Below are 27,806 nucleotides of genomic sequence, written 5' to 3'. Positions count from 1 at the left end.
GAAAAGCATGGGTCATCTTGCATAAAGTGTATGTGTGTGTGTGTGTGTGTGTGTGTGTGTGTGTGTGTGTGTGTGTGTGTGTGTGAGTGCGTGTGTGTGTTTAAACCGTGATTTGTGTGTAAGTGAAGTCCTGTTTGAGCAAGTGAATGTGAAGGTTTTCACATGTTTATACGTCTGGAAAGGAAGGCCTCTCAAAGGATGCTGAGAGAAGACAGGTTTTTTGTTCTCCTGTTTGAATGATGACGGAGGAACTTGTGGAATTGTTCGTTTGGCCGTTTGTCCTCCTCTATGCACGGGGGTAAGAATGTATGCACCCCAACCGCCACAACCGCCACCACTTTCTGGACTAATTTAAACTTTCTCACTGAAACCAGCAGATGCTTTGGATGCAGTGATGCTATCAGAACCACTTCAATTTCATTGATTATGGCACAAAATTGGTACGGGTAAAAACAGCTTGCAAGGATTTGGATAAAATAAGTCTGTTTCACTATACTGTGAGTATCTATTTATTTTGAATGAGTACATTCATGTGCTATATATTCATTGCTACTGAAGTTAAATATATAACTGTATATTCTTCCTTCTAGTTTCCTTATTTATATATATAAACTTTTAGAACTGAATCAACTCTTAAATTCTAACCAACATGTTGCCTTAACACATGACATTAGTTCAGTAAAATATAGTATATTATTTATGCAGTTTATTCATGTTATGCATTCACGTAACACCAGACACTCTTATGTTAATTAGAGAAACCATTGTCATGACCACTGCACGAACTCACCTACACAGAAAGTATCGATTTATGACTATTAAGAAATTAGTACATAAGTACATCCCAAGAGTGGTAACACTTTCGCTGCTGTATATACGAATTAATCCACCAGCAGAACATGGCACGACACCAGTGTATACCATCTGTCTGCCATATTGAGGTCAGATTAGGAAAGGGTATTGTCACGGTGGTCTCTGACAGTACCCACACTCATTGCTGAGTCCAGCATCTCTGCCACTTATGTTTGTTTGCACATCATTCATTAGAATATGACAAGAATATTTCCGTTTGAGTCTATTGTTGTAGGAGATGAGACTATATTAATCATTCTTTATGGATTGTAGATGCACAAAGCTGTCCATCACAGGGGTTAATCTAGCTCCCTGGGGGCCGGTCTGAGACATGCCTCATAAATCAATATCAAGAGGCTACACAGGGTGGTCTTAAATCAGAGAATACATTAGAGTTGGGTTAAGAGGGTGGCTGCTTCTTGATAAACAAGCAAAGGGGAATCAATCTGTATCATTTATCTCAAGCTTTAGACAAGTAGATTAATTTGTGCATGCACTGAACTGGTCACCATTGCACAGTGTGTTTTGTTTTGGAGATCGTTGGATCTTAGTGTGCTGTTACAACAAGGTTTCTTGAGTAGCTGAATCAGCAAGACCTCAATGGTCAAACAGAATCAGAAGAAAATCCTTGTAGATTGACCAACATCACTGGCTCAGTTTTACACAGCACCAAACTAACAACATCCACAATAATCAAGCCTGGAATTGCTTTTTGAGTAGTGCAGTTAGCTCATTTAGACGATCAGATGCAGAAGATGGCATCACCTCTATTGAAATGTTCAGCATTGAGATGTAAAATGTTGTGTCACCTCTAACTCAGTGGAAACAGCCATTGCAGGTGTAATAATGCTTGTAAATCTTTATATTCAGTTATTGACTGTTTGTAAACTCCTTCCCATCCTCCTTGTGTAATCCATCAAGGATGTAGGCTGGGCGTGAGATGGATGGAACGAGTTAAAATAATTAAACTTGATTTCAGGATGAGCATTTGTCGAAAGTGATATTGTTTAGATTACATAGATTTTGTACTCACTTTATGGTAAACAAATATAGAAAAAAAGCCATATTTTTACCATGTAGTGTTGTTAATCAGTTTATAAGCTAGTCTAGAGCATCAAGCTCATCATTACAGTATTTCCTGTCATGTTTTACCAATCTCAATTCACACATTATACAATCTAATCCCACCTGCTAGAATGTGGGCTGATACTAAGAGTCTTCTGCTCCAGTGATCTAGAAACACTGAGTCTTTCTGCGGTCTGGAGCCAGATCCCTCAGCACTCATCATTAGCATGCAGTGAACTACAATGACCTGGACTGACCCAGATCACCTGTGCAATTAACATGCACACTTAGCTGAATTCAACAGAACTCAACCAAACCATCAGCCCAAAGGTTAACATGTTATTACATTGTTTAAAATACAAGGGTTTGTAACTTTGTTAGGTTTTAAAACAAAAGAGGTTTTTTACCATTTTGATTATTATTATTTTATTTTTTTGTCTGCTTTTATGTATTAGAAAAATAAAATCAGAAATTAGATCTGTTCAATTGTTTCTCTTAGATAGGAATGAGGTTAAACAGAGAGCAAATTTTTCGTCTCCTGGGGCCTGTTTCAATAAGGAGGTTCAACCAACTCTGAGTTGACTTACCCTGAGATGGGAGACCGAGTTTTCAGTTTCAGAACAGCTAAATTGTGTTAGTTCAGTCGACTCTGAGCAGGTTGACTCTGAGTTTGGCACGTGCACCACGACAATGAGGAGCTCCAAAATTATGATTCACCATGGCAACAGCACTAACTGAGTCTATAATTAACTTTAATTCTTAATCACTGTTATAATATCAAAGGTAAAAACTGTTAATTGTTTAACAAAATGTCATATTCCTGGTATACCACCGCAAAAAAAAAAAAAAAATGCAGCCTCCTCGTCTATGGGATCCTGCATAAGAGGAGATGCCATTTTTGTCAATTTGACCATATTTTTGAAAATATTTACATGTATATACATGTATATATTTATATTATTGTAGTATAAATAAATATATTTAATATATAAACATAGCATATTTTCTTAAATATATACATGCATTTGTATCTATTTATATATAATATTTATACTTAATAAATATACATAGTATACACTCATATATTACATAAAACAAAAACTTTTATTTTGGATGCAATTAATCGCATTTAATCATTTAACAACACTAAGGCTATCTTTTTTCACTTAACAGGTGCATATTCACTTACCACCTGCAATTTTCAGGCACATTCTATGAGCACTGAAATAGCACTGTTGCATGTTTTTATTATTATTATTATTATTATTATTATTAATTGTGTTATTGTAATCCACAGCCCGTAATCTTTTATTTTACAAATATGTACATTTCCTATTCATCTGTGGCCTGTCGCACAAAGCCACATGAACAAACTCAGAGTTGCAGAGTAATAAACGCTTATATATATATATATATATATATATATATATATATATATATATATATATATATATATATATATTTATATATATATATAATATAATTTAATTTAATTTAAGTTCAAAGCTTAAAATTATTTTGCGACTTCAAATAATAATTATATGAATATATTATATGAATTATAAACGATTAGAATTAATATAATATACATATAATTAAATAAGTAGCAGCAAAATTCAGCCAATTTGTCCCTACAATTCTTTGACTGTGAACTGTTTTAATTTGGAGTGAGAGATATGGGGGAGTGGCTTCACTGAATCAGATATATGTCAATGTGCTCACAGCTGATTGGTCCAATTTAGGTTTGTGGTCTCTATCCCAGAATAGAACCAACTCGGAAGCAGGGTAGATGTGTTGCGTAAGTTACCATGGTGAAGAAACCCACGCAGAACCAACCCATCTTCTTGAGCTTGAAAACTCTCAAACTTGAGTTTGCGGAAACTAAATGTGAACTTACCTGGGTAAAACTGAAACCAGCTTTGTACTACCGGCTACAGGACAGTAATTTAGTCAAGGATGATCACTGGTAAAGGCCTGAATGAATTTCAGCCACACACATTCACCTTAAAAAATATCTATGAAAAAGCATTCCTGTACATTATACTTGCCGTGTGTCTATGTGTTCATCGCTGTCCTGCTCCTCAGGCATGTGGTCTGTGTTTCCCAGTAAACCATGAACATGTGCACTAAAAAAACACTGTTCATTCTTCTGTGGAAAAGAAATAAGGCAGCATTTCCATGCCTGTCATATTTGATCAGGAGCTAAATGGTTTCCCAGGGCCATCCTGCAGATAGTCTTGGCAGAGGACAGTGGCTGTGGCTGCCAGGAGGAGCTGTGGGTATCCTGGAGGAGAATGCCCTCATAAACAGGCTTGTCACTTGCATTTGTATGGATAGTACTAGCAATTCTGAGTTAATGTTGTAGTTTTCCAGCAGTAATCTGGCCCCTCTTGGTCAGGAAAGAGCCTCAGTCAAGTGTTACCATCTCTGCGTATTAATAACCACAGTTGTGTTTGTTGGCATGAAAGTGGTAAAAGACTCTCTTTTGTAGGACAGCAAGGAATCTAATTGAGATTTAAGCTTAATGGTCTTTGTCAGAGCTGATGAATCTCTTTTGAAGACTGGAGTGGAAACTGGAAACTAATAGACTACTATTTCCTTGAAAGGGTAAGATCTTTAAACAGTATCTTCTCACTTTGACCTTCCTTGTGTTGTAGGTAGTTTAGATGACACCTGTATGTATGGCACAGGGACCCAATTATCCTGTGGACTGAAGAATCATGGGTAACCTAATTAGCAGACCTAGCTGTTTGGGACAAAAGTCCAAACAAGTTAAGTCAGAGGAGAGCGTCTTGAAAGAGTGCTACAATCAACGGAGAGAATGGTCGCTCCCAGAGCCTCCTAGAGAAGAAACAAGGAAAGAGGATGTGGAAGAGGTTCTTCGACAAACTCCAACACCAGACAAGCAGAGGAGTTCCCCAGCCCCTACTGTCACCACGACCAGCACTTTGGACAATGCCTGGCGAAGCACTCCGTCCCCGGTAAAAACACCACAAAATGATTCTTTGCCCAGAAGGTGTAATATTCCGGAGTATAGAAGGTCCCCCCTGAGTCAGTATGGATCCGTGGACAGGAGAGGCAGCCTGCAGAGAAGGGATTCTGGAAGTCCCTGGTCCTGGAAGCCTCTAAACACTCGAGAGGTCACTGAAGTCACAGAGGTGACAGAGACAATTGTTACAGAGATTGTAGAGGTGACAGAGTATCCTTCTTCAGGGAAAGGAGGTAACCATATTGTAACTAGAACTGTTAGAGTCCTTGCTGGAGCTGCTGGGGAACTTGCAGAGGTTATTCAATTTTTGTCAATGTTTTTTATTTCTATTTTTTATATACCATCATTTACCATTTTCATTTAACTTATTTTGAAGTCGTTGTATCAACAAAGTTTCACAAATTTGTTCAGTTTCCAATTCAATAAAATTGTTCTGATTCACAGCTGCAGAGTCATGGTCAATCAAGTTCAGACCAGGAATCAAGTCTAGATCAATGGAAGGTACTGCATACTGATCTTTCCTTAACCTGTACTTCCTTTATGAAAACGTGACTGCATATTGTCTGGTCTTCTGTTAAGGATGGCAGAAGTGTTTTGACTCTGAAAGATGAGTTTAGGGATCCATTGAAATTCCAGCAAAATCTGGAAATGCTGCTGATGTGGGTCTGCGAGATTGAGGAGCTGACAGCCAATCTAAAACCACCATCCTCAGAGTTTAAAGTGGTGAAAGCACAGCTGCAAGAACAGAAGGTATGTTAAAAACCTTTAAAAATAGTTAAGTTGTTGCTATATAAACAAACAATAAACTAATAAATTAATATTTACATAAACTGTCGATTAAAAAAGGTGACCCAGTTTTAAAACCTTGTCATGTAATTTCTAATTCCATTCTAACACTTTTCTTGAACTGAAAAGCATACTGTGTAAGTTCATGCATATAATAAGCTTTCAATGCCTTTGTGTATGATATGGGAATGGGTGGGTAAAAAGTAAGTTGAGATCTTTTGAGATCTTTGTAAGCTTAGTGAGTAAGGTAAAGCATACCTGAATGGCCACAATGATCCTCTGACACATGATACAAGTATTTGGCTTAAGTACCACAAAGATAGAACAAGGTGCATTATAAAGCTCGTAAATTCTCAGAAGGAGCAATATCTCTCTGTTTGCTTCCTAATACAAAGCATCTTTGAAGATGCAAAAGGGGGTGTTCTACAAAACTGTATTAGGAAGGCAATTCCCAACATGTACTCCAACATGTTGTCGCTTCCTTGAAATATGACCCATCAGAGCATCTTTTAAATTTGTGCTCCTATTGACAACAGCACACTTTCCTATTAATGCATGATTTGCATCATAATTTGTGTTTCGTGTAGCTCAATTGGTAGAGCAATGTGTTATGATGCGATTATGGGTTCGATCCCAGGCAACGCATGTGCTCATAAAATGTATAAGCACTATAAATCACTTTCCAACTCATCTGTCAAATGCATTAATTGTGCCTTAATGTACTTTGCAAAATGGAAATGAGACGGTGGTGGGTAAGGGACCATATATAAAGTTCACACCTTTTATTTAAATGAACACACAATCTGATTGGTCATCATGACATTATTCGACAGCAGATATATGACAGCAGATGTAACACAACACTTATTTTTGCATCAGCTAGAGGGTGCTTAACTTTTAGATGTAAATATACTAGGTCATAATAAGGTGCTTGCACCTGTGTTGCCAACTTAGGGACTTTGTCACTGGATTTAGTGACTTTTCAGACCCCTTTAGCAACTTTTTTCCAAAAAAGCGCCTAGCGACAAATCTAGTGACTTCTTGGACAAACCTAATTCAGTTTCAAAACCTCACCAGTACTGCTGCACAAGCACAAGGTCTTGCTTTGCCAGCGAACACTCACTTCTCTATGTGTCTGTTCTGTTTAGCGAGCAGTTATGAGCAGCAGTGCTTTCAGTTAAAAAAAAAAGATATTCTATTGCTTCGAACTCAATGAACACAGCCATTGTTTTTATCATATGTATATTTAATTCCATTAGACGACGGCTCGATTATAAATCAGGATTTTTGTGTAGATTATATCTTGGAAAGGAGAGTTGGTTATGGAGTCTTAATGGGCTACGTTTCAGTCACTATTTCATATTTGTCCCACGGGGAAGTCGTGGCCTAGTGGTTAGAGAGTTTGACTCCTAACCCTAGGGTTGTGGGTTCAAATCTCTGGGCCGGCAATACCACGACTTAGGTACCCTTGAGCCTGCTCCCTGGGTGCCGCAGCATAAATGGCTCCCCACTGCTCCGGGTGCGTGTTCACAGTTTGTGTGTGTGAACTTTGGATGGGTTAAATGCAGAGCACGAATTCTGAGTATGGGTCACTGTACTTGGCTGAATGTCACATCACTTTCACTTTTTGTGTGTGTCTGACAACAGAGATAGAAAAATATATAAATGAAAACAATTTTATTGAGAATTGACTGCATTAAAACACCGCTTGCTATCACAGAAAGGCAAACAAATGCAAAGGAAATATGAAGCAATCAGGTTGTCAATATGCTAATTAGTGTATGACATCATCTAGTGACATTTAGTGACTTTTCAAGTGGGCTTTAGCTACTTTTGGTACAGAGAAGTTGGCAACACTGGCTTGCACATACAACCTATAAGGTCGTTTTATAAAAGAGGAAAGTCTTGATGAGTTTAGCTACAACTCTAATCAAACAAAACTGAACCAGCTAAATAAGGTCTTCAGGACCACTTGAAAAATCACAGTTGGAGATAAAGCAAGTTGGAGATAAAGTTGCAGGACAGTGGGTCCCCAGAAGCAGGGTTAAAGTGTTGACCTAGGAGCAGTGTTGAGCTAGACATCTCCAAGAGGATCTGGCCTTATGTTGTTAAAGTTATTTATTTAAGATATTTATAATAAATATTAATAAAGCAAGATGCCCTGTTAAAATATATATCATGTATGGATATATGGACGAGAAAGACTCCCACATAGGATGCATCTGTGTATTCTCGCTCATAGCTCAAAGCTTCTCTGGAAGCCTCCTCACTCAAAGGAATTGAGATGGCCTTTAAACTGGCTGAGTTCAATCGGTTTACAGGTCACAGGCTTGAGGACAAAAAAGCGAGGAGACGAGGAAGCATCAACAAAGCCAATAAATGGCAAGCTTACAAACATTAGCCAAAAAAGTGTAATGGCTAATGCTAATGGAAAGGAGACCAGAGGCCATTTTATTTAAATGGATGACAATGGTAGAGAGGCTTCACTACGCAGAATAAACAGCTTTTTAGAGGAAACAGCTCATCATTTAATGAATCCACAGCCTATTGGCTAATCCTCAACATGCTGCTGGAGTCGATTAACGCAGATACGCATTATGAGTCATTTTCTCCTGATAACCCTGAAAAGAACTTAAATTACACTTTCAGTTTTAATGGTACAGATAAGAGCAATATATCAATCGAATCTGTAAAGGGTCTACTTTTTTTTGATACAGACATAATAACAACAAAACTTTGTGCACTTACAAAATAAAGATAACAAACAAGGTGTGCTGTCTGCAGCCTTTGTCTACGCTGATCTTCATTTACAAACACGTCATTAAAATTTACTGTAACTCTGTGAATACTCAACGAAGAGACATGAGAGAGATATCTATAGAAAGCTTGACGTGTCTACTTTTAAACTAAACAAGTGCTGCCGAAAACAAATATTCTGTGATAAAGTAATCCATATGAAAACAAAGCGATGTCTGTTTTTCATGTCTCCCTTCATTATATCTAATGTGACCACGCCCCCGCGCTGAACGCGCTATTCAGATTCAAACTGAAGCGCGCGGCTTGAATACACCCACACAGAAGAAAAAGCAGCGAGCCTGTTCTTCAAGTTTTTATTTTACTGTTTGCTTCGCGATGAGAGGAATAAGTCATAAATCACCCCAAAAAGATGTGATGTGGTTGAGGATTTGAGAAATGGATTTCCTCAGAAAAAAAGAAGAATGAAGCACTTTATTCAGCAGAGATCATAAACATAAGAAAGTCTCTTTTTATTTATTTATATACTTGTACTAGTTTTCACATAACGCGTAAACATTTTACTAGTTAGACTTTTTCCAAACTATAATTCCTGACTAAATGTATAATTAAGTGAAATATTATGAAGTTTCAATAACAATATGCAATATTATACCATTCAAAAGCTTGATGTAAATAATATAAATGTAAATATATGTAACTGTAACAAATGTAACAAAAAATGGTGTTCTTTTAATTTATCCCCCACTCCCCCAAAAACCTGAAAAATATTCTCAGCTCTTTTGTGACAGGTGTGATTCAGCTTACGACAATTTCCATTCATTCCTATGGTATCCGATTGAGCAATTGAGTGTCATACAACTCTGACTGAAATTCAGTGATGTCAAAGCTATAATGTGATTGGTTATTACGGCACACGTGATCCAAGTTAGCCATTGCGCTTTCTCCATTAGTAAGTAATACAGACCCTCTAATCTCCCTATATTAAGACAGTCTCTGGCATCAAATTGAATAACGAGAAACATCCCAGGATTGAGAACCACTTCCTTGCCCTTGGTGGAAGCATAATACATTTCTTCAGCATAATAAAAATAACACGTTTCTTGTCCTGCAGCTCTTACAGCGCCTTGTAGAAGACAGGAGACCCAGTATGGAGACCATGATGCAGGAGGGTCCACACCTGGCAGAACGGCATCAGGAAAATGACAGTGAAAAGACCAAAGTGCAGCTTGCACAGCTCAAGCTCAAGTGGGAGGCTCTACTTCAGGGTGCCAACAGCAGGTCAGTCTGTTTGACACACTGGTCCATATTTTGGTCCCAGGAAGACCCACGTTGTGTTTTGACAATTAATTTGTTTTTACAGACACAGGACTCTGGAGGACATTCTGCCAAGAGCTCAGCTATTCCAGGAGATGACAGACAGACTTCAGCAATGGCTTATAACTGTGGATCAGGAATTAGCTGAGCTCCGCTCTGCAGAAAGAGGGATGCTCCATCTGCAGGAAGCCACAGGACAAGCCAAGGTCAGCAAAACATTAGAAAATGTTTTGTTTATCCATTAATAAATTTGTATACTACAAGATTTCAGTGTGGAATCAAAGTGCCTCTCTCTGTCACCTTATAGGCAGTCATGGAAGAGATAAAAGCTAAGAGTGTCGACCTGGGGAAACTCCAACAATGTGCTCATGAGCTCATGGAAAAATTTTCAGGTGGTGTTTTCTCCCATTTTGTGTCATTGTATACACAAAACTTTGCACAGTGCCCACAAGGACATGTTTCAAACAAGTTTCTATCTTTCACATGCTAATCTAAAGAGGAGGAAACCCAGCTGGTGCAGGAGCAGGTAGACAGTCTGCGTATCCGCTACTCAGTGATGAGACTGGGTAGTGCTGATGTCCTGCAGAGGCTGGAACAGGCTTTGGAGGCATCTAGTCGATGTACCTCCAGTCAGGAGGACCTCCACATGTGGCTTGGTCGAATCGAGAGAGAGCTGCTTGCTCCTGCTGCCCAGAGCCAAACTGGGGATGCAGTCTTGTGTTCTTCTGAGAGGCAGAAGGTAAGAGAAAGGTGGATACCTCAGGTTTCTAGAAGTGTACTGTAAGTCACTTTGGATAAATACAGCTGCTAAATGCCTGCTTACATATCAGCCTGTTTGCATTTAATCAGCTGGAACAGGCTGTAGAAAAAGAGTTGGCTTGGTTTAAAGACACCTCACTTGCACTGGAGGAGCTCAGAGCCATTAATCTGGAACCAGACATCATCGCAGCCAAGTTCAATGAGCAGAAAGTTAGTTTTTGCATATTCACAATGATGTTCTCTGTGCAATAAGCTAGAATTTTTGTAAAATTCTTTAAAACAACCCATAGAATGTCTGTTTTTCCCTTAGATACTTGCTGTAGAGATTCTGCAGCACAAGTTTAACATTGAGAAAATGGTGAAGATATTGGAACTCCTGCAGATGTACACTGAGGATGGGGAGACACTGAGACTCCTGGTAAGCCAATATTTATCCTTAATATCTTTTTAAATATTTTGACATAAGAACCAACATAATACTAATGTCTTTTCCCCTCTGAAGTCTTCCATAGACACCTTACAGGAGCAGTATCGAGTCACTACTGCCACTAATTCCCAAATCTTGCTTCAACTGGAACATGCTCAGTCACTCTTGTCTCAGTTCTCAGAGGGCTATGCTGAGGTTTTACCATGGTTGCAGGAAACCAAAGCCCTTATTGGCCAGTTTACCCTGAACACCATCAGCTATGAGGCTTTCCGAGAACAACAGGACCTCTTACAGGTACTAAACAACTTACTTCTTCAGAGCAAGATATTAACAATACATGCTCGTGTTTGGGCTCACATTTGCTATAGTACAAGTTCAAGTTCAAACACATTGTCTTTTTCTCATTGGCATTTCACATTGGAAACACATTGGTAATCATTGGACCTCATTAGTTGTTTCAGACAAAGCAATAAAAACATCAATGTTTGTTCATGTTTCTGCATAACTTTCAAACAGAGAATCAGGGAATCCACAGCAGAGCATAAGCCACTGATAGCACGGCTGATCATGCTGGCCCAGCGTCTATCAGACCTGAATGCAGCTCAGGGACAGGAGTTCTGCCAGAAAGCTTGGGACACTGAAGAGCAGCACCTGTCCATCAGAGACAGGGTTCGAGAAGCTGCTGGAATACTGGAGGAATCTCTGCCCCGCTATACACAGGTAGATTTGCTGCTGATTCCTGGTTTATATGATAATATTTTATTTATCCTATAGAAAACGATTGTAGAAGTAGTTGGAATGCTGTAAAAGCCAATGTGTTTTGAAGGCCTCATAGCCTACTTGACTGTGAGAGAAGTCACATGGGAAAGAATGGGATTTTGGCTGAAGTTGCTTGTGGATGGCATCTGCAGTGATACTAAGTTTCTCTTTTGGGCCACATGGCCTTCAACATGTTCTTTGGATAAAAATTATGAGGCAAATACACCAAATAGTCACTTTGTTATTATATGTTAGGCTGGTTGGCAGTATGCCACCCTTACAAGAGAACAAGAGACCAATTAATATGGTGAAGAGTTAGGGAGTATTGGGAGGAGAACACCTGCAATAAGATCATTGGTTGAAACTGTATAAAAGGGTGAGCTGTGAGTGAGCCAGATTTTCTGCAGGGATCTCAGATTTATTGTCTTCTTGCGTCTAATTTTGACTTCTTGAACTCTGCCGCCTCTGCAATATTTTGCAAGACAGATACTGGAGACACATACTGGAGAATCCAGCTAAATTGGCTTCTTATGGTAGTTGGTTTAACATGGTTTGTAGTTATAAATCCGACATTCTTAAAATGTCAAACCTCCATAGAGGGAACCTACTGTGCTTTTGATGAATGCCCCAAAATGTCATTGTAGATGCTGAGACTAGTGTACTGACCACTTTAAGAAGGATTAAAAAATTGACCTGTTATTAAAAGCTTTTTCATAACTTACAGTATAGTAGTTTATACCATTCCAGGGACTGAAACCCATGAACTTGGCGTGCTAACGCCATGCTCCATTGAGCTACAAGAATGCAACCCACGATGCAATACACTGATATAACCTGTTTTCAAAGTAGCCATATGTTTTAATTTGTTAAAGTGGCAATAAAAAGACAACATTGTCACATTTTAGCTACATAAATGCTAGCTCACTCCTGAAACTCTCTATGTCCTTGTCAGCTGAATGAGAGGATGACTCTGATTGGAGAAAGACTGGAGCGTCTGTGTAGTCACCTGCAGGCCTCAATGGCTCTTCAAGGCCTCACTCCACGAATTCAAGAGCAGCTACAGGACAACAAGCACACACTGTCTGAGCTCTCAAAAATGGATCTGGACCTCAGCAGTGTGAGGACACAGGCTCAGGAGCTCCTGACCAACACAGGGGCTCTTGCAGACAGTTCTATTGGCACGGGTACCTCAAACATGAATCATATACATCTTCTGGCACATACAGCTTTATATGCTAAAACATCTCATAAACAATATTATTTCATAAGCATGGTCTGTCTATGATGATCTTGGTAATTTCAGCTATCCAAGAGCGGGTTTGCAGTCTTACAAGCCGCTGGGAGGAGGCTCAAAGACAAGCTCAGGAGAGGGAGAAGTGGCTTCTCAATCTCCTGGATCTAGCAGTCAGGTTCTGGAATGATGTGAGTGACATGACATCTGCCCTGAATGATACCCAGCAAGCTGTTCTGGACCTCAACTCCAATCGATCAGATTCAGAAACCATTCGACAGAGCCTGGAGACCATGCAGGTAGGCTACAAAAATGATACTGTGGTCAATGCTACTCTGCTCTTTCCTATCCCAGGCTGGCCCTTGCTGGTTTAGTGCTGGTCTAGCTGGTGAACCAGAAATGCTGGCGAAGCTGGTTGACCAATGTAATATTACTAGTTTTACTTAGCAGCTTTTAAAAGTACATCACATGTTTTAAACAGAACATATGCTCATATACCTGGTTTTGTACTTTCAGCAGGGTTAGTTAAGAATATTTCCTCATTGCATCCTGAAAGTTTTGAACCATCCAAACTCTCTTATCCTTCCTTCTCAGACACTCAGGGAGGACATTGATTCTCTACAAGGTGACCTGGACACACTGGGAATTCTGGGAATGGAACTCATGTCAGCATATGGTGACACAGACAAACCAGAGGTCACCAAAAGTTTGGATGAGGTTTGTATTTGAAACTGAAGTGAGACTAATCCTCACAGAAACTGTTGTACATCATGTGGTCATTTGTTCACATCTCACTGTCCAGCTGTCTTTTTCTGCAGCTTTATGGAACATGGAACAATCTCAGTAAGATCTGGACAGAGTGCAACAGTAAGTTAGAAGAATGCTTACGAATGGCTCTCCATTATCAGGACAGTATGCAGGTGAGTAAGCCGCAAAGAACAAGTTTCAATTCCTTTCAAGGCATTCCTTATTCCTAATTTTTTTTTTTCAGATTGGACATGTCCTAGACAGGATTTCTAAAATGTCCTGGTTTTGGTTTTATTTTCCTTTATTTGATGTTCTCTCTACTGTCCTCATAAATTTTATGTATGCATATTTGCATTGCTTTGACCGTTCTCTGTTGATCCCACCTTCTCGCACGCCATGATTGGTCGATTGTGTACAATGCCTACATGCAATTGGTCAAGCTACTTTTCAGTCATTACCTTCAGCAAGTATGAAAACAATGTCAAAAATCAGACATTTTAGGCAATTTAGAAAAAATGCTTATGGTCACCCTACCTAATGAAATTATTACTTACTGTACCACACTTCAAAACACAATCCCAAAGAATAGTGTGTTCATTACTTTTTCAATCTAGTCTCATCCAGTGGTGGTAGGTCTCTTTCTACAGTTGTATTATTTCAATATTCAGATTCATTGTAGTATTTCAATATTCATGCCTCCATGTGGTTGTAGTGATGAGTCTCTAAAAGACTGGCTAATTTTTGGCCAATTGGCAGGACTTTTGGATGCCCGTCTAGAGAGACCAAAGCTAGCCATAGAGAATTTTGATTAAAGTCTGCATATTCCAGTGAATTCTCTTCTTGGTTGGACTGACTTCATGAAACAATGGAGGAAATCGACAATGTGCCTTTATAAATATTCATACACTGTAGAGTGGGTCAAGAGAACACTACAAAAGCACGTTTAAAAAATATGACCTTCTATTGAAGGGTCTCTTTGAGTGGCTGAAGTCTGCAGAGCTGAAATCCACCAAGGACTTCTCTGTAGGATCTGACCTAGGATCAGTTAAAGAGCAGCTATGTGACCTGAAGGTTAGACCACACAAACTTACTTTGAGAAACTGAAAACTGTGTCACAAACAAATTAGTGGTGATTCCATCACCTGTTCTTTCAGGAATATAAGCGAGAGCTCTATCAGAAGAAGATCGAGATTGAGAGTCTAAACCATCGCTATGTGTGTCGTTTCTCCCCGGGCACTGAGCGGCCTGGGTCCATCTCTCCACTGTGTGACTTCCGTCAGCGATGGGACTATCTGGAGTCAGAGACTGTCAGCAGACAGGTAAAATCACAGCTAAATGTCAAAGAAAAATACTGTTTTTCATAATGGTACTTCAATGAGAGCACTGTGTTTTCGAGCAGCACCAGTTGGAGTGTGCACTCCTGGGCTTGGGTCAGTTCCAGAACACTCTTGATGAGTTGCATGCCTGGCTCTCCCACACGGCTGTCCTACTGCAGGCCTCTCAGCCAATCAGCATTGACCTGCAAACCTGTGAGATAGAGCTAGCCAAGCACAAGGTACAAACACAAACTCTGTGTTGTCATTGGTATGTTTTTATATGCACATTCTTGCCAATGTTGTGTCCTCACTTTTGCAGTGCTTTTTGCTCATATCGAATGAAACACTATGTACTGCTTACTGAATGCTGCACAGATGTTAGAATGAAAGAACCTAACGTTCTGGCAATGTTCCCTCAGCGTTATGAACAACAGTTCTACAACAGTTCAATAGTTATAGAAAATGTTTTAGTTGGATGTTTTAGCATTTTATTTTAAAATGTTCCTACTTGTTTAAAAATGTAATGTTTACATGTTTCCTTAACATTCATATAGCCAAGAAAAAGAAAAACAAAACAAGTAACCCTGGTTGTAAGCCTGAAACTCACATTTCCTTTAAATGAATCACTCAATTCCGATGGTTAGATTAAATGTTGTACCTGGTGAAATCATGTTCACTCCAGACACTGCTTACTGTATCCTACACAGTCTTTACACAGTCTGTACTCTATACTGGCTATGACTTGTTTTTGTTTGTCTTTAGGTTCTGCGGAACGATGTGATGTCCCATGTGCACACGGTAGACTCTCTGAACCTGGCCGGCAGAAACCTGATTGAGTCTGGGGCAGGAGACAGTTCACATGTCCTGCAGACTCGTCTAGAACAGCTGAACGAACGCTGGGAATTTGTGCGCTGTGAGACAGAGCGCAGACAGCTAGAGCTGGAAAATAACCTCAGTCAGGTGACCACAAACACCAGCTAATAAACCAGATTACAGAATTCCTGGTTTGGAAAAAAAAAAGACACAATCCTTAACCCTTTGTGTTGTGCTGAAAATACTTTACCTAATTTGGTGCTCAGCCATAAATGACTGGCCTTTGCTTTGTAAATCTCTTTTTATTCTATATTATTACCAATTTTCAGATTCAATTTTTTCCTCTTCTGGTTTTCTTTCAGGTTTTGTATTTATTTTTGTAACTGACTGATCATTGTCCTCATTGATATGAACTTGTGCACTTTCAGTTTTGAGTGAAAAAAGCATCGTAGATTATTTTGGCAATGTTCAGTCCAAAACTAAGGTGCATAAGCACAGATCAACGAGGCCTTCAACCAGTTAGTTAAAAATGAATTACAGAACCTGTGCTCATTGAAATAAAACAATTTGATAAAGTATTCAAATCAATATGTGGCAATAATGCAGCATAATGAGATATTAATAAGCAGGAGGATTTTTCCTCACGTTGTTACACTTTTGAGTAGATTATTTTCAATTAGCCTGTTGAATTGTTTACCAGTTGCATTGAATGATTAATTAATCATTTAATTAATTAATTAAATTGGTCATGAAATTAAAAATCAAATAGTTTTGCATTAGAATACAATAGAAACGTATACCTTAAGTGTGAGTGTGTATCATAAACTCAGCCCTTATAACTGTATTGCAGGTTCAGGATGTAACCATGGAGATCCAGGATCTCCTGCAGTGGCTGGAACACACAGACCTGAGGCTGTCGTCCAGTAAGACGGTGTGGAGAATGCCAGACTCTGCCAACGAAAGACTGAGCGCTCATTTGGTAATAAGCACTTAAATGCTGCATGCTGAACTTGGAGTGTTAACCTTGCAAACTGTGTTTATAAAACACTGAAGTCTCATTTCTGTATCTTGTGTGGCAGGAGTTGTGTAATGAGATGGATTCTAAAATGCACACTTACACAAATGTGCGCAGCGCCATCCACAGGATGTTGGAGGGCAGTGAAGGGGCCCGGGGCTCCAGCACGGAACATAGCTTATGCATGCTGGAGCAGAAGTGGAGCGCTGTCTATGCCAAAATGCAAGAAAGAAAGGTGATGACAGCATTTTCTGCATAATTATAGCCATCTACAGATATCACAGAAAGTTTTGAGCATTTCATTTTAAAAAGATTTTATACATATTATATATATATATATATATATATATATATATAGGTAACACTTTAGTTAAGGCACCAATTCTCACTATTAACTAGTTGCTTATTAGCATGCATATTACTAGCATATTGAGTGTTAATAGTACTTATAAAGCACATATAAATGCCTTATTCAACATGAACAAATTTTAGATCCCTTAATTGTAAAAACCCCATACCTAAACTTAACAACTACCTTACTGACTATTAATAAGCAACTAATTAGGAGGCAAAAGTCGTAATAGAATGTAATAGAATTGGACACCAAACTAAAGTGTGACCAATTTAAAAATTAGGATAGCACTTAACAGTATGGTCTCATTAGTGAACATTTACTGACACATTAAATAACATAAACTACAATGAGCAATACATTTGTTACAGAATTGATACATCTTTGTTAACATTAGTTCCATTAGTTTTAGTTAAAATACAGCTGTTTATTGTTGGTTCATGCCAGCTCGAATAAATAATATTAAAAGGTATCACTTTTGATTTTAATAAAATATGAATAAATGTTGACATTAACATTTATTGAGATTAATAAATGCTTTAGAAATGTTTTTCATTGTTAGTTCATGATAACTATGAAGTTATCTACTATTGACAAATGGAACCTTGTTGTAAAATGTAACCGAAGTATCCAAATGTGTGGCGGTGTTGACATTAACACTTTAAAGTAAAATGATTAAAATATTTCTCTACTGGCTAATCTCAAAGAAACAAAATACTTTTCCATCAGTGTTTTAAAAATAATTTTATGTTATGATATGGAATTGCTTGGAAATGGTGTGCAACATTTATTGAAGTATTGAATGTGCGCTGTATGTTAAGTATGTTTTATTTTAGTTTTATTACAGTTAGATTTATGTTTTGTATTTAAAGTAACAGTTTATTCAAAGTACAGTTTTAGTTTAGTCAACTATAATATCCCTGATTTTTGTAGGCAAAGTTAACAGAGGGACTTGGTCTTGCAAAGGAGTTTAACAGTAATGTCCAGGACCTGCTGATCAAAATGGCCAAGTGTGAGGAGACCATAAACACTCTGTCTGTGCCCAGCTTCATCCTGGACACCGTCTGCGCTCAGCTTCAGGAGCACAGGGTACGTGTGTCTGTGTGTGTGTGTGTGTGTGTGCATGTGCATGTGCTGCTGTGAGTGTCTGTGTGATTCAGTCGTGCTGTCTCTAGATGCTGGTAGGTGAGGTGCAGTCTTACGGAGAGAGGAAGACGAGTGTGGAGACCGCTGCCATGCGTCTGTCGGAGCTCAGCAGGAAGGAAGACTGCGATGTGGTGCAGAACCTTATCATGACTGTTCAGGACCGATACAAGAAACTCCTCCAGCACACCACAGACAGGGGGAAAACACTCGAGGACGTCAAAAGACATGCTAACCAGGTATCGACTTCTCATATGAACCACAACACTGACAGAAAGAAACATTCAGCAAATACCAAACTTCTGTGCTTTTCACCTCCACAGTTCAGTGAATCATGGCACTTGCTGGTGGACTGGATGACGGAGGTTGAACAGACGCTGGACACACACAAAGAGATCTCTGTGTCACAGGAAGAGATCAAACAACAGCTCACTGAACAAAAGGTACTTCACATCTCAGGACTCAGCAACGATGGCCTGCTGCACCTGATACAAGTTGCTGTAAAAAAAACCTCAGTAAATTAAAACTTGACAGTGAAGTATATGTATATATATATATATATATATAATGTATAAACCACACTGGAAATTTCACCACAGAAGAAGTCATAAGGTGAATTTGTATATTTTCAGGAGTTCCAGAAGTTGCTCCGCTCGAAGCGGCCGATGTACGAGGCCTGTCTGAAGAGTGGCCGCTCGCTGCAGGAGAAAGCCCAGACTCCTGCAGACACGCAGCACCTGGAGAACATGGTGTCTGAGCTCAGGGACTCATGGGACACCATCAGCGGCAAATCCAGCGAGAGGTGAGCCGACCGGAGCTCTGTAGTGTGCTGTGAGTCTGTTTCTGAGCTCTGAACTCTGCTTTTCTGTCCCAAGGCAGCACAAGCTGGAAGAGGCTCTGCTGTTTTCAGGCAGATTCACTGACGCTCTGCAGGCTCTTCATGACTGGCTGTACAGAACCGAGCCACAGCTGGCTGAAGATGTGCCTGTCTGTGGGGAAAAAGACCTGGTCAACAATCTGATGGACAAGCACAAGGTACAGCACGTCTCAGAGTAAAATGAGTTCTTTTTATTTTACATTCTCCATTAAAAGGCCTTTATAATGATATATGAGTTGTTGGAATTGGACACAAAATAACTTAGCAAAACCTGTTTGTAGTCAATAAAGTCAGCAAAATCCATTTAGAAAAAAATAAAGTTAAAGGTTTTTTGAGAGCAAAATCACTTAGCAAGATTGCATCTTTTCCTCCAGTTCTTTTCTTAATAATCATTACTATATGAATAATCATAATACAGCTATTTTTATTTTTATCTCTGTTGTTATAAATAAGAACAGATGCAATAAGAACAAATGTAATAATGAAAACTAATAAATTGATTATTAAAACTTTAAAAGCAGTGCAGTCAAGAGCAGCAAGTGATTCACTCTTTTCTTTTATTGTTTAATGCAAAAGAACAACAACAGTAGAAAAAATACAAGAAAGAAACAAATAGGCCTAGTGCATTACTTTTTTCATTTTATATCTATACGCCATTCAACGGCAGCGCAAGAAGTGAGCAGAGAAAAAGGTACTGTTTTCTGAAAACATATAAATAAGGATAATCGTGTGCTATTTGTAGCATTTGGATCACTAGACAAGGGCTTAATTTACAGTTTTTTTTTGAAAACCTTAAATCTGACCAAAATCTTAATTTTTCACTTTTTATTTTTGTCGCTCAAAATTGGCCCGTGCACATTCCGACTCATTCTGCCAGCACGGGTCTCCCATGAACTCAGTGCGTTGTATTTTAGTCTATAGTCTGCTGTAGGTGATGCTCTGATGCGCAGGTGTTCCAGCGGGAGCTCGGGAAGCGTGCCAGCTGTATCCGCACACTGAAGCGCTCGGTCAGGGATCTGACGCTGAGCAGCACGGCCGATGCACACTGGCTGCAGGAGCAGATGGAGGAGCTGGAGGGACGCTGGGAGGCTGTGTGTAAACTCTCTGTGTCCAGACAGACTCGACTAGAAGCCGCGCTGCAGCAGGTGCCAGCACACACCCCTGATAATCACAGCTTCACCTTCATTCACAAACATTTATACTTACATTTATGCATTTAGCTGACACTTTAATCCCAAGCACTTACATAACATTCAAAGTACTGTAGTGTTGTTACTTTTAACATAAACACGACTGAATATTCAGTAAGTTGTAAAGGTTTTTCAGTAAGTTTTTTTTTTTAATTATTATTATTGTATAACTGACTAATTACTAAAACTAAAACTGAAATCAAAATGAAAAGATATTTTAAAATAGAAAAACTAATAAAAGTGCCTAAAACACACATTTAAGGCACATTAAGATAATCCCAACATATTGCACACTACAGGAAAAAAGTCTGAAATGTCACTGTACATTATTTATACCATACACATTCACATTGTACAGTACATTCAGACATATTTGATATTCCCAAAATGTCAAATTTTCTTTTAGTTTAAGTACTTGAATCACTAAAACTCAAATAAAAATAAACATTCAAAAAAGCAAAACTAATAAAAACGACAAAAAATTACTAGATTTAACTCTTAAGATTTCAAAGAAAAAATAATTAAAATACAAAGTATGATAATACAAAAATAACACTACGTAATTTTTTTTCCTTCTTAATGGTGATGAATGTTTGTGAGGTAGATTCAGACATATTTGATAATCCCAACACATTCGTTCTCAGGCGGAGGAGTTTGATGGGATGGTTCACTCGTTCCTGGATCATCTTTCGGATGTTGAGAGGGTCCTGAAGTACGGAGTGCTGCCTGAGGAAGAGCAGGCTCTTCTGGCATTTCACACCTGTCACCAGGTACGGTGGACATGGACTCATTTAATAGTCCAGTCCAGAGAGTTGTACAGTATCATATGAGTTTCACATCGTTGTCTTTGTGATCTGCAGGAGTCGATTAGCTCCTTGAGCGCTCAGCAGACGGTGCTGGAGAACATTCACAGACTAGGAGAGGAGATCCTGTCCTCCTGCCATCCAGACTCTGTCATCACCATCAGATCATGGACCAGCATCACAAACACTCGCTACGAAGAGGTGATTACTAGATATTAATGTGGATGTGCAGTGACTGGATCATGACAGTTATTCTGACATTTACTTAAAAAAAGATATATAACACGAGCTGAACATGGACGTTTGTACAATTATACTAAAATATTATGACTTGATGATATATATATTTAGGTCCAAATATATTTGTTTTATTATTTAAGCTGCAGTTATATAATGAATATGGGTTTAAAGTGCACACTGAGCTTTAATTTGAGGGTATTCGCATCACAATCGGAGGAAAGGTTAAGGAATTACAGCTCATTAATATGTAATTCCCCCCTTTTTCAAGGGAATATAAGTAATTGAATAGTTGACTCAAAAGCTGTTTCATGGACAGATGTGGGCTATTCCTTCATTATTTCTACATCAGTTACTGTAGCAGGTAAAAGGTCTGGACTTGATTCTAAGTTGATTCTATTTGCATTTGAAAGCTGTTTCTGTGAACTACATCATGCAGTCAAAGCATCTCTCCATATAAGTGAAACAGATAATAGTTAGGCTTCAAAAACGAAATAAAACCATCAGAGAGATAGCAGGAACATCAGGAGCAGACAAATCAACAGTTTTACAGCAGCAAAATGATGTGCATGTGTTATGTGTGTGATTTCATGGCTCAGGTCCAGACGTGGGCGAAGCAGCAGGCCGAGAGGATCCAGACCACGCTGTCTGCTCTCGAGGGAGAGAGAGAAGAGATCCAGCGATTACTGGACTGGATCTCCTCCGCTGAAGAGACTCTCAGTCTGAAGGAGCAGGAGCCACTGCCTGAGGACCTCGAGCTCACCGCAGATCTCATCACACAACACACGGTAAATACAGAAATACAAACACATACAGTATGTATATATTTATATTAATATAATTTATATTAGAAATAAATCTGGTTAATATATAAACATAACATATTTTAAATATATAAATGCATGCATGTGCATTTATATATACATAATAAACACACACAGTACACATATATTATTTAAACAAAATCTTTTACTTTGGATGCGATTAATCTTTTGAGAGCACTAATGATGACAGAATTTTCATTTTGGAGTGAACTGTCCCTTTAAGAAAAGCAAAACTGTAAATAAAATGTCAGTACTTTATCCTGACAGAAGGAAGAGGTTCAGTTAAAAAATACAGTTTTTATAAGGTTAGAAGGTCCTGTGTATCAACTTCAAAACCCTTTATAAAATCAGCCAAATCAACATCAGTTTTCATCCCGAAGGTCCTGTCAATTTTTATTATTATGTTTCCTGTTTTATTCTGGGTCTCAAACAAAAATCTGTGAAGTAATACGAATCCATAATACTTCAAAATGTACAAAATAAAAACACAAAAAATCCATCAGATGCATAGTACATCATTAGCTAAACTAAAACACCAGTTTTGCAGTTTTGTTACTTGAAATAAAATGAATGTTAACTAAAATAAAATAAATTGTTTAATTTCTGCTAGTTGCCTAAGGCTCACTTCTCATTTACATTTAGCTTAACGTAATAAAATAACATAACCTAAAACTGAAATAAATATGAATAAAAACTATATAGACATTTTTTTAAAAGAAAGTTGAAAATATGAAAACATAGACACGTACAAACCCACAATAAAAAAAAAAAAAACAGAGCAGATCCGCCTCTAAAAAACCAAAACCATGCTGAAGGTCAAAGGTCAAGAAATGTTAGTGATTTCTTTTTAAGGATTTCATGGATGAGATGAAAGGGAAGCTACCAGAAATCGAAAACGCCACAAAATCCTGTAAACACAAGCTGGTTCCCAAGCAGCAGGTTTCTCCCAGTCGCAGGACACCAGCAAGTGAGTAAAGAACCAGTGTGATCCGCTGCTGTGAGTACTGTGTGCATGTCTTCGGCTGTAATCTCTGTGGACTGTATTCACTCATAGAGAGGAGAGGCACAGCGAAGCCCCCGCCGTCTGTTCCTCTTCCTCTGGAGAAGCTGGACCCTCAGACACCTGTGATGTGTCAGCTGGTGAGTCAATGGAGGAAACTCTGGCTCCTGGCCCACGGCACACAGAGCAGACTGGAGGAACATCTGCAGAGGCTGAAAGAGGTGATCAAGACTGCTCTGTAGCTTTGATAAAACAATACATCTGTGTTTGAATCCATGTGTGTGTCTAAGAACCATCTCTTTAACTCATGCAGCTGGAGGAGTTTGCTAATTTTGACTTCAACATCTGGCGGAAAAGATACATGCAGTGGATAAGTCACCTCAAATCCCGGATCCTGGATGTTTTCCGTAGCATTGATCGAGATCAGGATGGCCGGATCACTCACAAGGAGTTCATCGACAGCGTGCTGGCCTCTAGTGAGCATTAAAACTCTTGCTTGCTGATTTTTTGCATCAAGTTGTTTGGGTGAATACCCATATCCAAAAATATGTGTACATGCTTTACATTTCCATTTATGAAACTGTCATATGATTTGAAAACATACGTGAATAGTATTAGAAATTAGAACAATTTCAAATGTATAAATAAAATATATGTAATATATAGATGTGATATATTTTAAGATTTTTTGTATATCCGTCCTAAATCCAGTCATTACATGTAGATATTATGAGTAAATATACAAAATAGACACATATATCTGTGTGTGTATATACTGTAAATATATAAGTGTATATATATTGCAGATTTTTTTATATATATGTTGTTTTAATAAAGTTGCACACACACACACATATATAAAAAAATATATATTGCTGACATAGGTCGTTGCATCAGATAATACTATATAAATATCATCACATATATATAATTAATAGATGTAAATAATTTAATATATGCTATAAGCATATCTTCATCCACCCAGAGAATATGCATATGTGAATATTTCATATCGCCTTGTCGTATGGTCATATTATGTAACTGTTTGCAATATTTGACTTTGCATATGTACAGAGTTCCCCACCAACTCTCTGGAAATGACTGCGGTTGCTAACATATTTGATGTTAACGCTGATGGATTCATTGACTACTATGAATTTGTGAGTGCCCTCCATCCAAGCCGAGACCCTTACAGAAAGACGGTAGATGCAGACCAAATCAATGAGGAGGTGTGTGTAGCTCTGTTTCTATATTCTTTCTACATTGAGTATTCCTGTAAGACGATTATCAGAAACCTCACTTCTGCAGGTGAGTCGTCAGGTCTCTCAGTGCAACTGTCCAAAGAGATTTCTAGTGAAGCAAATTAGCTCAAATCGCTACAGGGTGAGTGGAAATCTGTTCTCAGTACAAATAATGCTGTTTATACCTGTTATTAACACCTGAACTGATATATCAATGCAACACGGACTAAAAGAACCAAAAACAGGACATGATGTCACAAGATTCGTCCGTAAAAAGGACAGAATGTACAGTACAAGCATATCTGGTTCTTGTGAATGCTAAACAAACCAGGGCTATGTTTCCCAAAAGTGTTGTAAACCTAAGTAAACTATAAGAGTCACCAGTGGTCCCTAAGATCAACTTATCTCACAATGCTTTAAAGAAACACAGCCCAGGACTGAATGGAGTATAACCAAGTGTATACACACAGTCTTAGTGCTGTCCGAATGCTCAGGTCAGATGTTGATACCAGGTGTACATGGAGCAGCACAGCTATATATCCATGACTAGTCCACACGCCTGATGATATGTCTGTGATTTCCACAAGTTTGGCGACTCTCAGCAGTTGCGGATGGTTCGTGTTCTCAGAAGCACTCTGATGGTTCGAGTTGGCGGTGGATGGACGGCATTAGATGAGTTTCTAGTGAAGAATGACCCCTGCAGAGGTGAATATCTCCCACTTATTCGAAATCTGTTTATTGTAGGTGAAATCAGAGGACAAACAGAGGTTCTCGCTATTTTCTGTGTAATATTATCTAATGGGTCACACTTTAGTATTGTTGCCTAAAATCTTTGCTTCCTAATTCTCGCTTATTAATAAAACCTATTCAGCAAGGCTGCATTTTTGTTATTGTGGTGTGAGTAAAGACTGTTATGCATCACACACAGTAAAGGGACGCACAAACCTGAAGATAAAGGAGAAGTATCTCTCTCCGGACGGGTTCGAGGCGTCGGGCCGCAGAGGCAGTGCTAAAGGCCTGACCGTCAGCAGATCCAGCTCCAGCCTCAGTTTATACAGCAGCGCTTCGGCTCCCAGCAGCCCTCTGACACGCAAGGTACACCAGCTAACCGCTCACTAGCAAACCATATTCATACATACATGCTGTTTCTTGTACCTGTGTGTCACTGCTCAGACTGATTTTCATAAAGTAACTCTGTTTTTGTGCTGACATAGGCATTGCTATGCAGAAGCTTCTCTGGTGAGAGGTGCATTCGACCCAGGAGCTCTATCGCAGCTTTAGGGAGCGACCATTTCTCTGCCGACATCGACTCTCCTTCACCTACAGGTTAAACTCACAGCTCTGCTACAGTCTGCATTTACCATAAAGTGTCCCGTTTTCACCTAAAAAAATGTCTAGATGTAAAATGTTATTGCTTGTTTTAGATTATCGTTAAAAAATGAAAAATTTTATTGCTGTGTTGTACTGTACGGTTGTGTACAGTTCTGAATCAAAAATACAGTAAAATTGTGGAGTATTGCTGTTTTTTTGTTAACATACTGTGAAATGTCATTTATTTCTGTGATGCGCCGCTGTATTTTCAGCATCATTCCTCCAGTCTTCAGTGTCACGTGATCTTCAGAAATCAGAATAATATGATGATTTACTGCTCAAGAAACATTTATTATCATTATCAATAACAGTTTTGGAAACAAAAAAAATAATTCGATTTTGTCCTGCATGTCATGTGCAGGGCTCCGTAATTTTAAATATTAGTGTACTGAAAAGCAAGATCATTGTGTTTTATTTTGATCTGAGTCCTAGTTTCACATTTTATTTTTAAGATGGCTTGGGCCAAGTCACAATAGATTATTAGCACATTGAGTGATTTTGTGATTTGTTTTCTTTAGAAGAGGCAGAAAGACCACCAACATGAACACATCTTGTCCCGTACCATGAGCTCAACCAGGCAGACGTTCCTGATCCACAGGATGGACAGAAACCACTCGAGCAGACCTCAGATCAGTGGACACGCTCAGACACAGCTGGTCACTAGTGCTCTGAGGTGTGTTACACCATCCGTTTCATAGCATAGCATTGACTTTTTACCTTCACAGACTTTGTTTTTACAAAACGGACTCCCTGCTTTGTGAGAAACGAGAGACCGCTGGAATGTTTTGCATGGGTTTGAGCAGCACGACGCCTGTAGTATCAAAGAGCAATAGCTTATGTAGTGCTTTACACAGCATACATGTATATGCACAGTTCTCTTTATTTTCTGTAGTTGCCTGATGTAGGGACAAATGTTCAATCTGACCCTGCATCCTCCACTGCCTTTGTCTCAGTTTCATCCCACAGTTAGTGATGCAAAATGCAAACCAAAATACTGCTGTCTTATGGTTTAGGCTTTTTGATATGCAGAGCTTTTGGGGTCCATGTTAATGTTTTGTGTAAGTGTGGCTATTATATCCTCAGGTCTGAAGTTCTAGAATATTTCAGGGTCTAGATTATGAATTTAAAGACCACATGATATATACCAGCTGTCACCATTAGCAAATAATAAATACTGGTTAACGGTGGTAAATGAGCCCCAGAAATACATGACTTTGCTTACATTTTCTGAAATGTGTAAATAGCAAATAGCAAAACCAGAAATACAATCGTTCCAGGTACATTTTAGTGCACTTTTCACATGACATGTCTACAAGAGTTGGTATAAGCTAATTTATAGTTGTTCCCCATTGCAGATGCAGATATATTAAACAGCACATTGTCATGTAAAAAAAAATTAAAAGTAAAGAAAATGTGCCTATGGATACACAATGGTTGCAAAATGACATTGTGTTGGTTAAAGCACATTTCATGGCAGTTCCAAATCAAAAGGTCTGGTGTCTGATGCTAAACGGCATGATCAAATGTCTCCAAAAGAGTTAAATGTGACCGTGGCAATGTTTCATTACAATGGTTGTTGGTAAAATATTCTGACGTTTCATCTGTGAAATCTAACCTATATTGTTTACAAAAGCAAATGTGCTTGCTAATTACTTTACCAGGTGTGCTACTGAGCAAGTTTACTGCGTCAAAAATGCCACACATACTGAGCTGATTATGCGATGCAAATGACAAAATGCATTCATTTACAAGTAATGCACCATGGTAAAAGTATTCTGTATTGATAACAGAGTATTGTGCAAGACAACATGCAAAACTGTGTGAAAAGCAACAAAAGTTGTTAGCGTTTATTGTTCATTTCATCTGGAAACTGCAGTCAAATGTAAGCAGAGTCACGTTTAACTTTGCTGTCAATATTCTTATTATAGCTTAATCGAA

The 27,806-nt window shown here is 38.6% G+C and overlaps 1 protein-coding gene across 1 annotated transcript; it reads left to right on the top strand.

Moving 5' to 3' along the window:
• Nucleotides 1-60: 60 nt before the first annotated feature.
• Nucleotides 61-27,503, top strand: LOC132158995 (microtubule-actin cross-linking factor 1, isoforms 6/7-like). Its single transcript, XM_059568640.1, has 40 exons — nt 61-497; nt 4,575-5,201; nt 5,351-5,407; nt 5,486-5,656; nt 9,561-9,727; nt 9,810-9,969; nt 10,071-10,155; nt 10,261-10,502; nt 10,613-10,732; nt 10,833-10,940; nt 11,025-11,243; nt 11,466-11,669; nt 12,661-12,892; nt 13,012-13,238; nt 13,534-13,656; nt 13,758-13,859; nt 14,656-14,757; nt 14,841-15,005; nt 15,086-15,241; nt 15,765-15,962; nt 16,666-16,794; nt 16,895-17,065; nt 18,116-18,271; nt 18,358-18,564; nt 18,649-18,768; nt 18,958-19,127; nt 19,201-19,360; nt 20,153-20,347; nt 21,037-21,162; nt 21,253-21,396; nt 22,032-22,220; nt 23,109-23,223; nt 23,311-23,477; nt 23,570-23,732; nt 24,331-24,485; nt 24,565-24,639; nt 25,085-25,202; nt 25,426-25,592; nt 25,712-25,823; nt 26,387-27,503. The coding sequence occupies exons 2-40, from the start codon at nt 4,638-4,640 to the stop codon at nt 26,410-26,412; spliced, it is 6,267 nt and encodes a 2,088-aa protein (XP_059424623.1). The 5' UTR covers nt 61-497; nt 4,575-4,637; the 3' UTR covers nt 26,413-27,503.
• Nucleotides 27,504-27,806: the final 303 nt, after the last annotated feature.

This window comes from Carassius carassius, chromosome 15, assembly GCF_963082965.1.
Source record: "Carassius carassius chromosome 15, fCarCar2.1, whole genome shotgun sequence".
NCBI classification, from domain to species: Eukaryota; Metazoa; Chordata; class Actinopteri; order Cypriniformes; family Cyprinidae; genus Carassius; species Carassius carassius.
This window is presented reverse-complemented; position numbering and strand designations above follow the sequence as displayed.

What these genes read in the sequence shown, in the direction of transcription:
- LOC132158995 (XM_059568640.1), top strand. Translation starts at nt 4,638, where the DNA reads ATGGGTAACCTAATTAGCAGACCTAGCTGTTTGGGACAAAAGTCCAAA. An exon ending in AGCAGCTATGTGACCTGAAG is followed by an intron (nt 14,758 to 14,840) that starts GTTAGACCACAC and finishes CTGTTCTTTCAG; the next exon opens with GAATATAAGCGAGAGCTCTA. An exon ending in AAAGACTGAGCGCTCATTTG is followed by an intron (nt 16,795 to 16,894) that starts GTAATAAGCACT and finishes CTTGTGTGGCAG; the next exon opens with GAGTTGTGTAATGAGATGGA.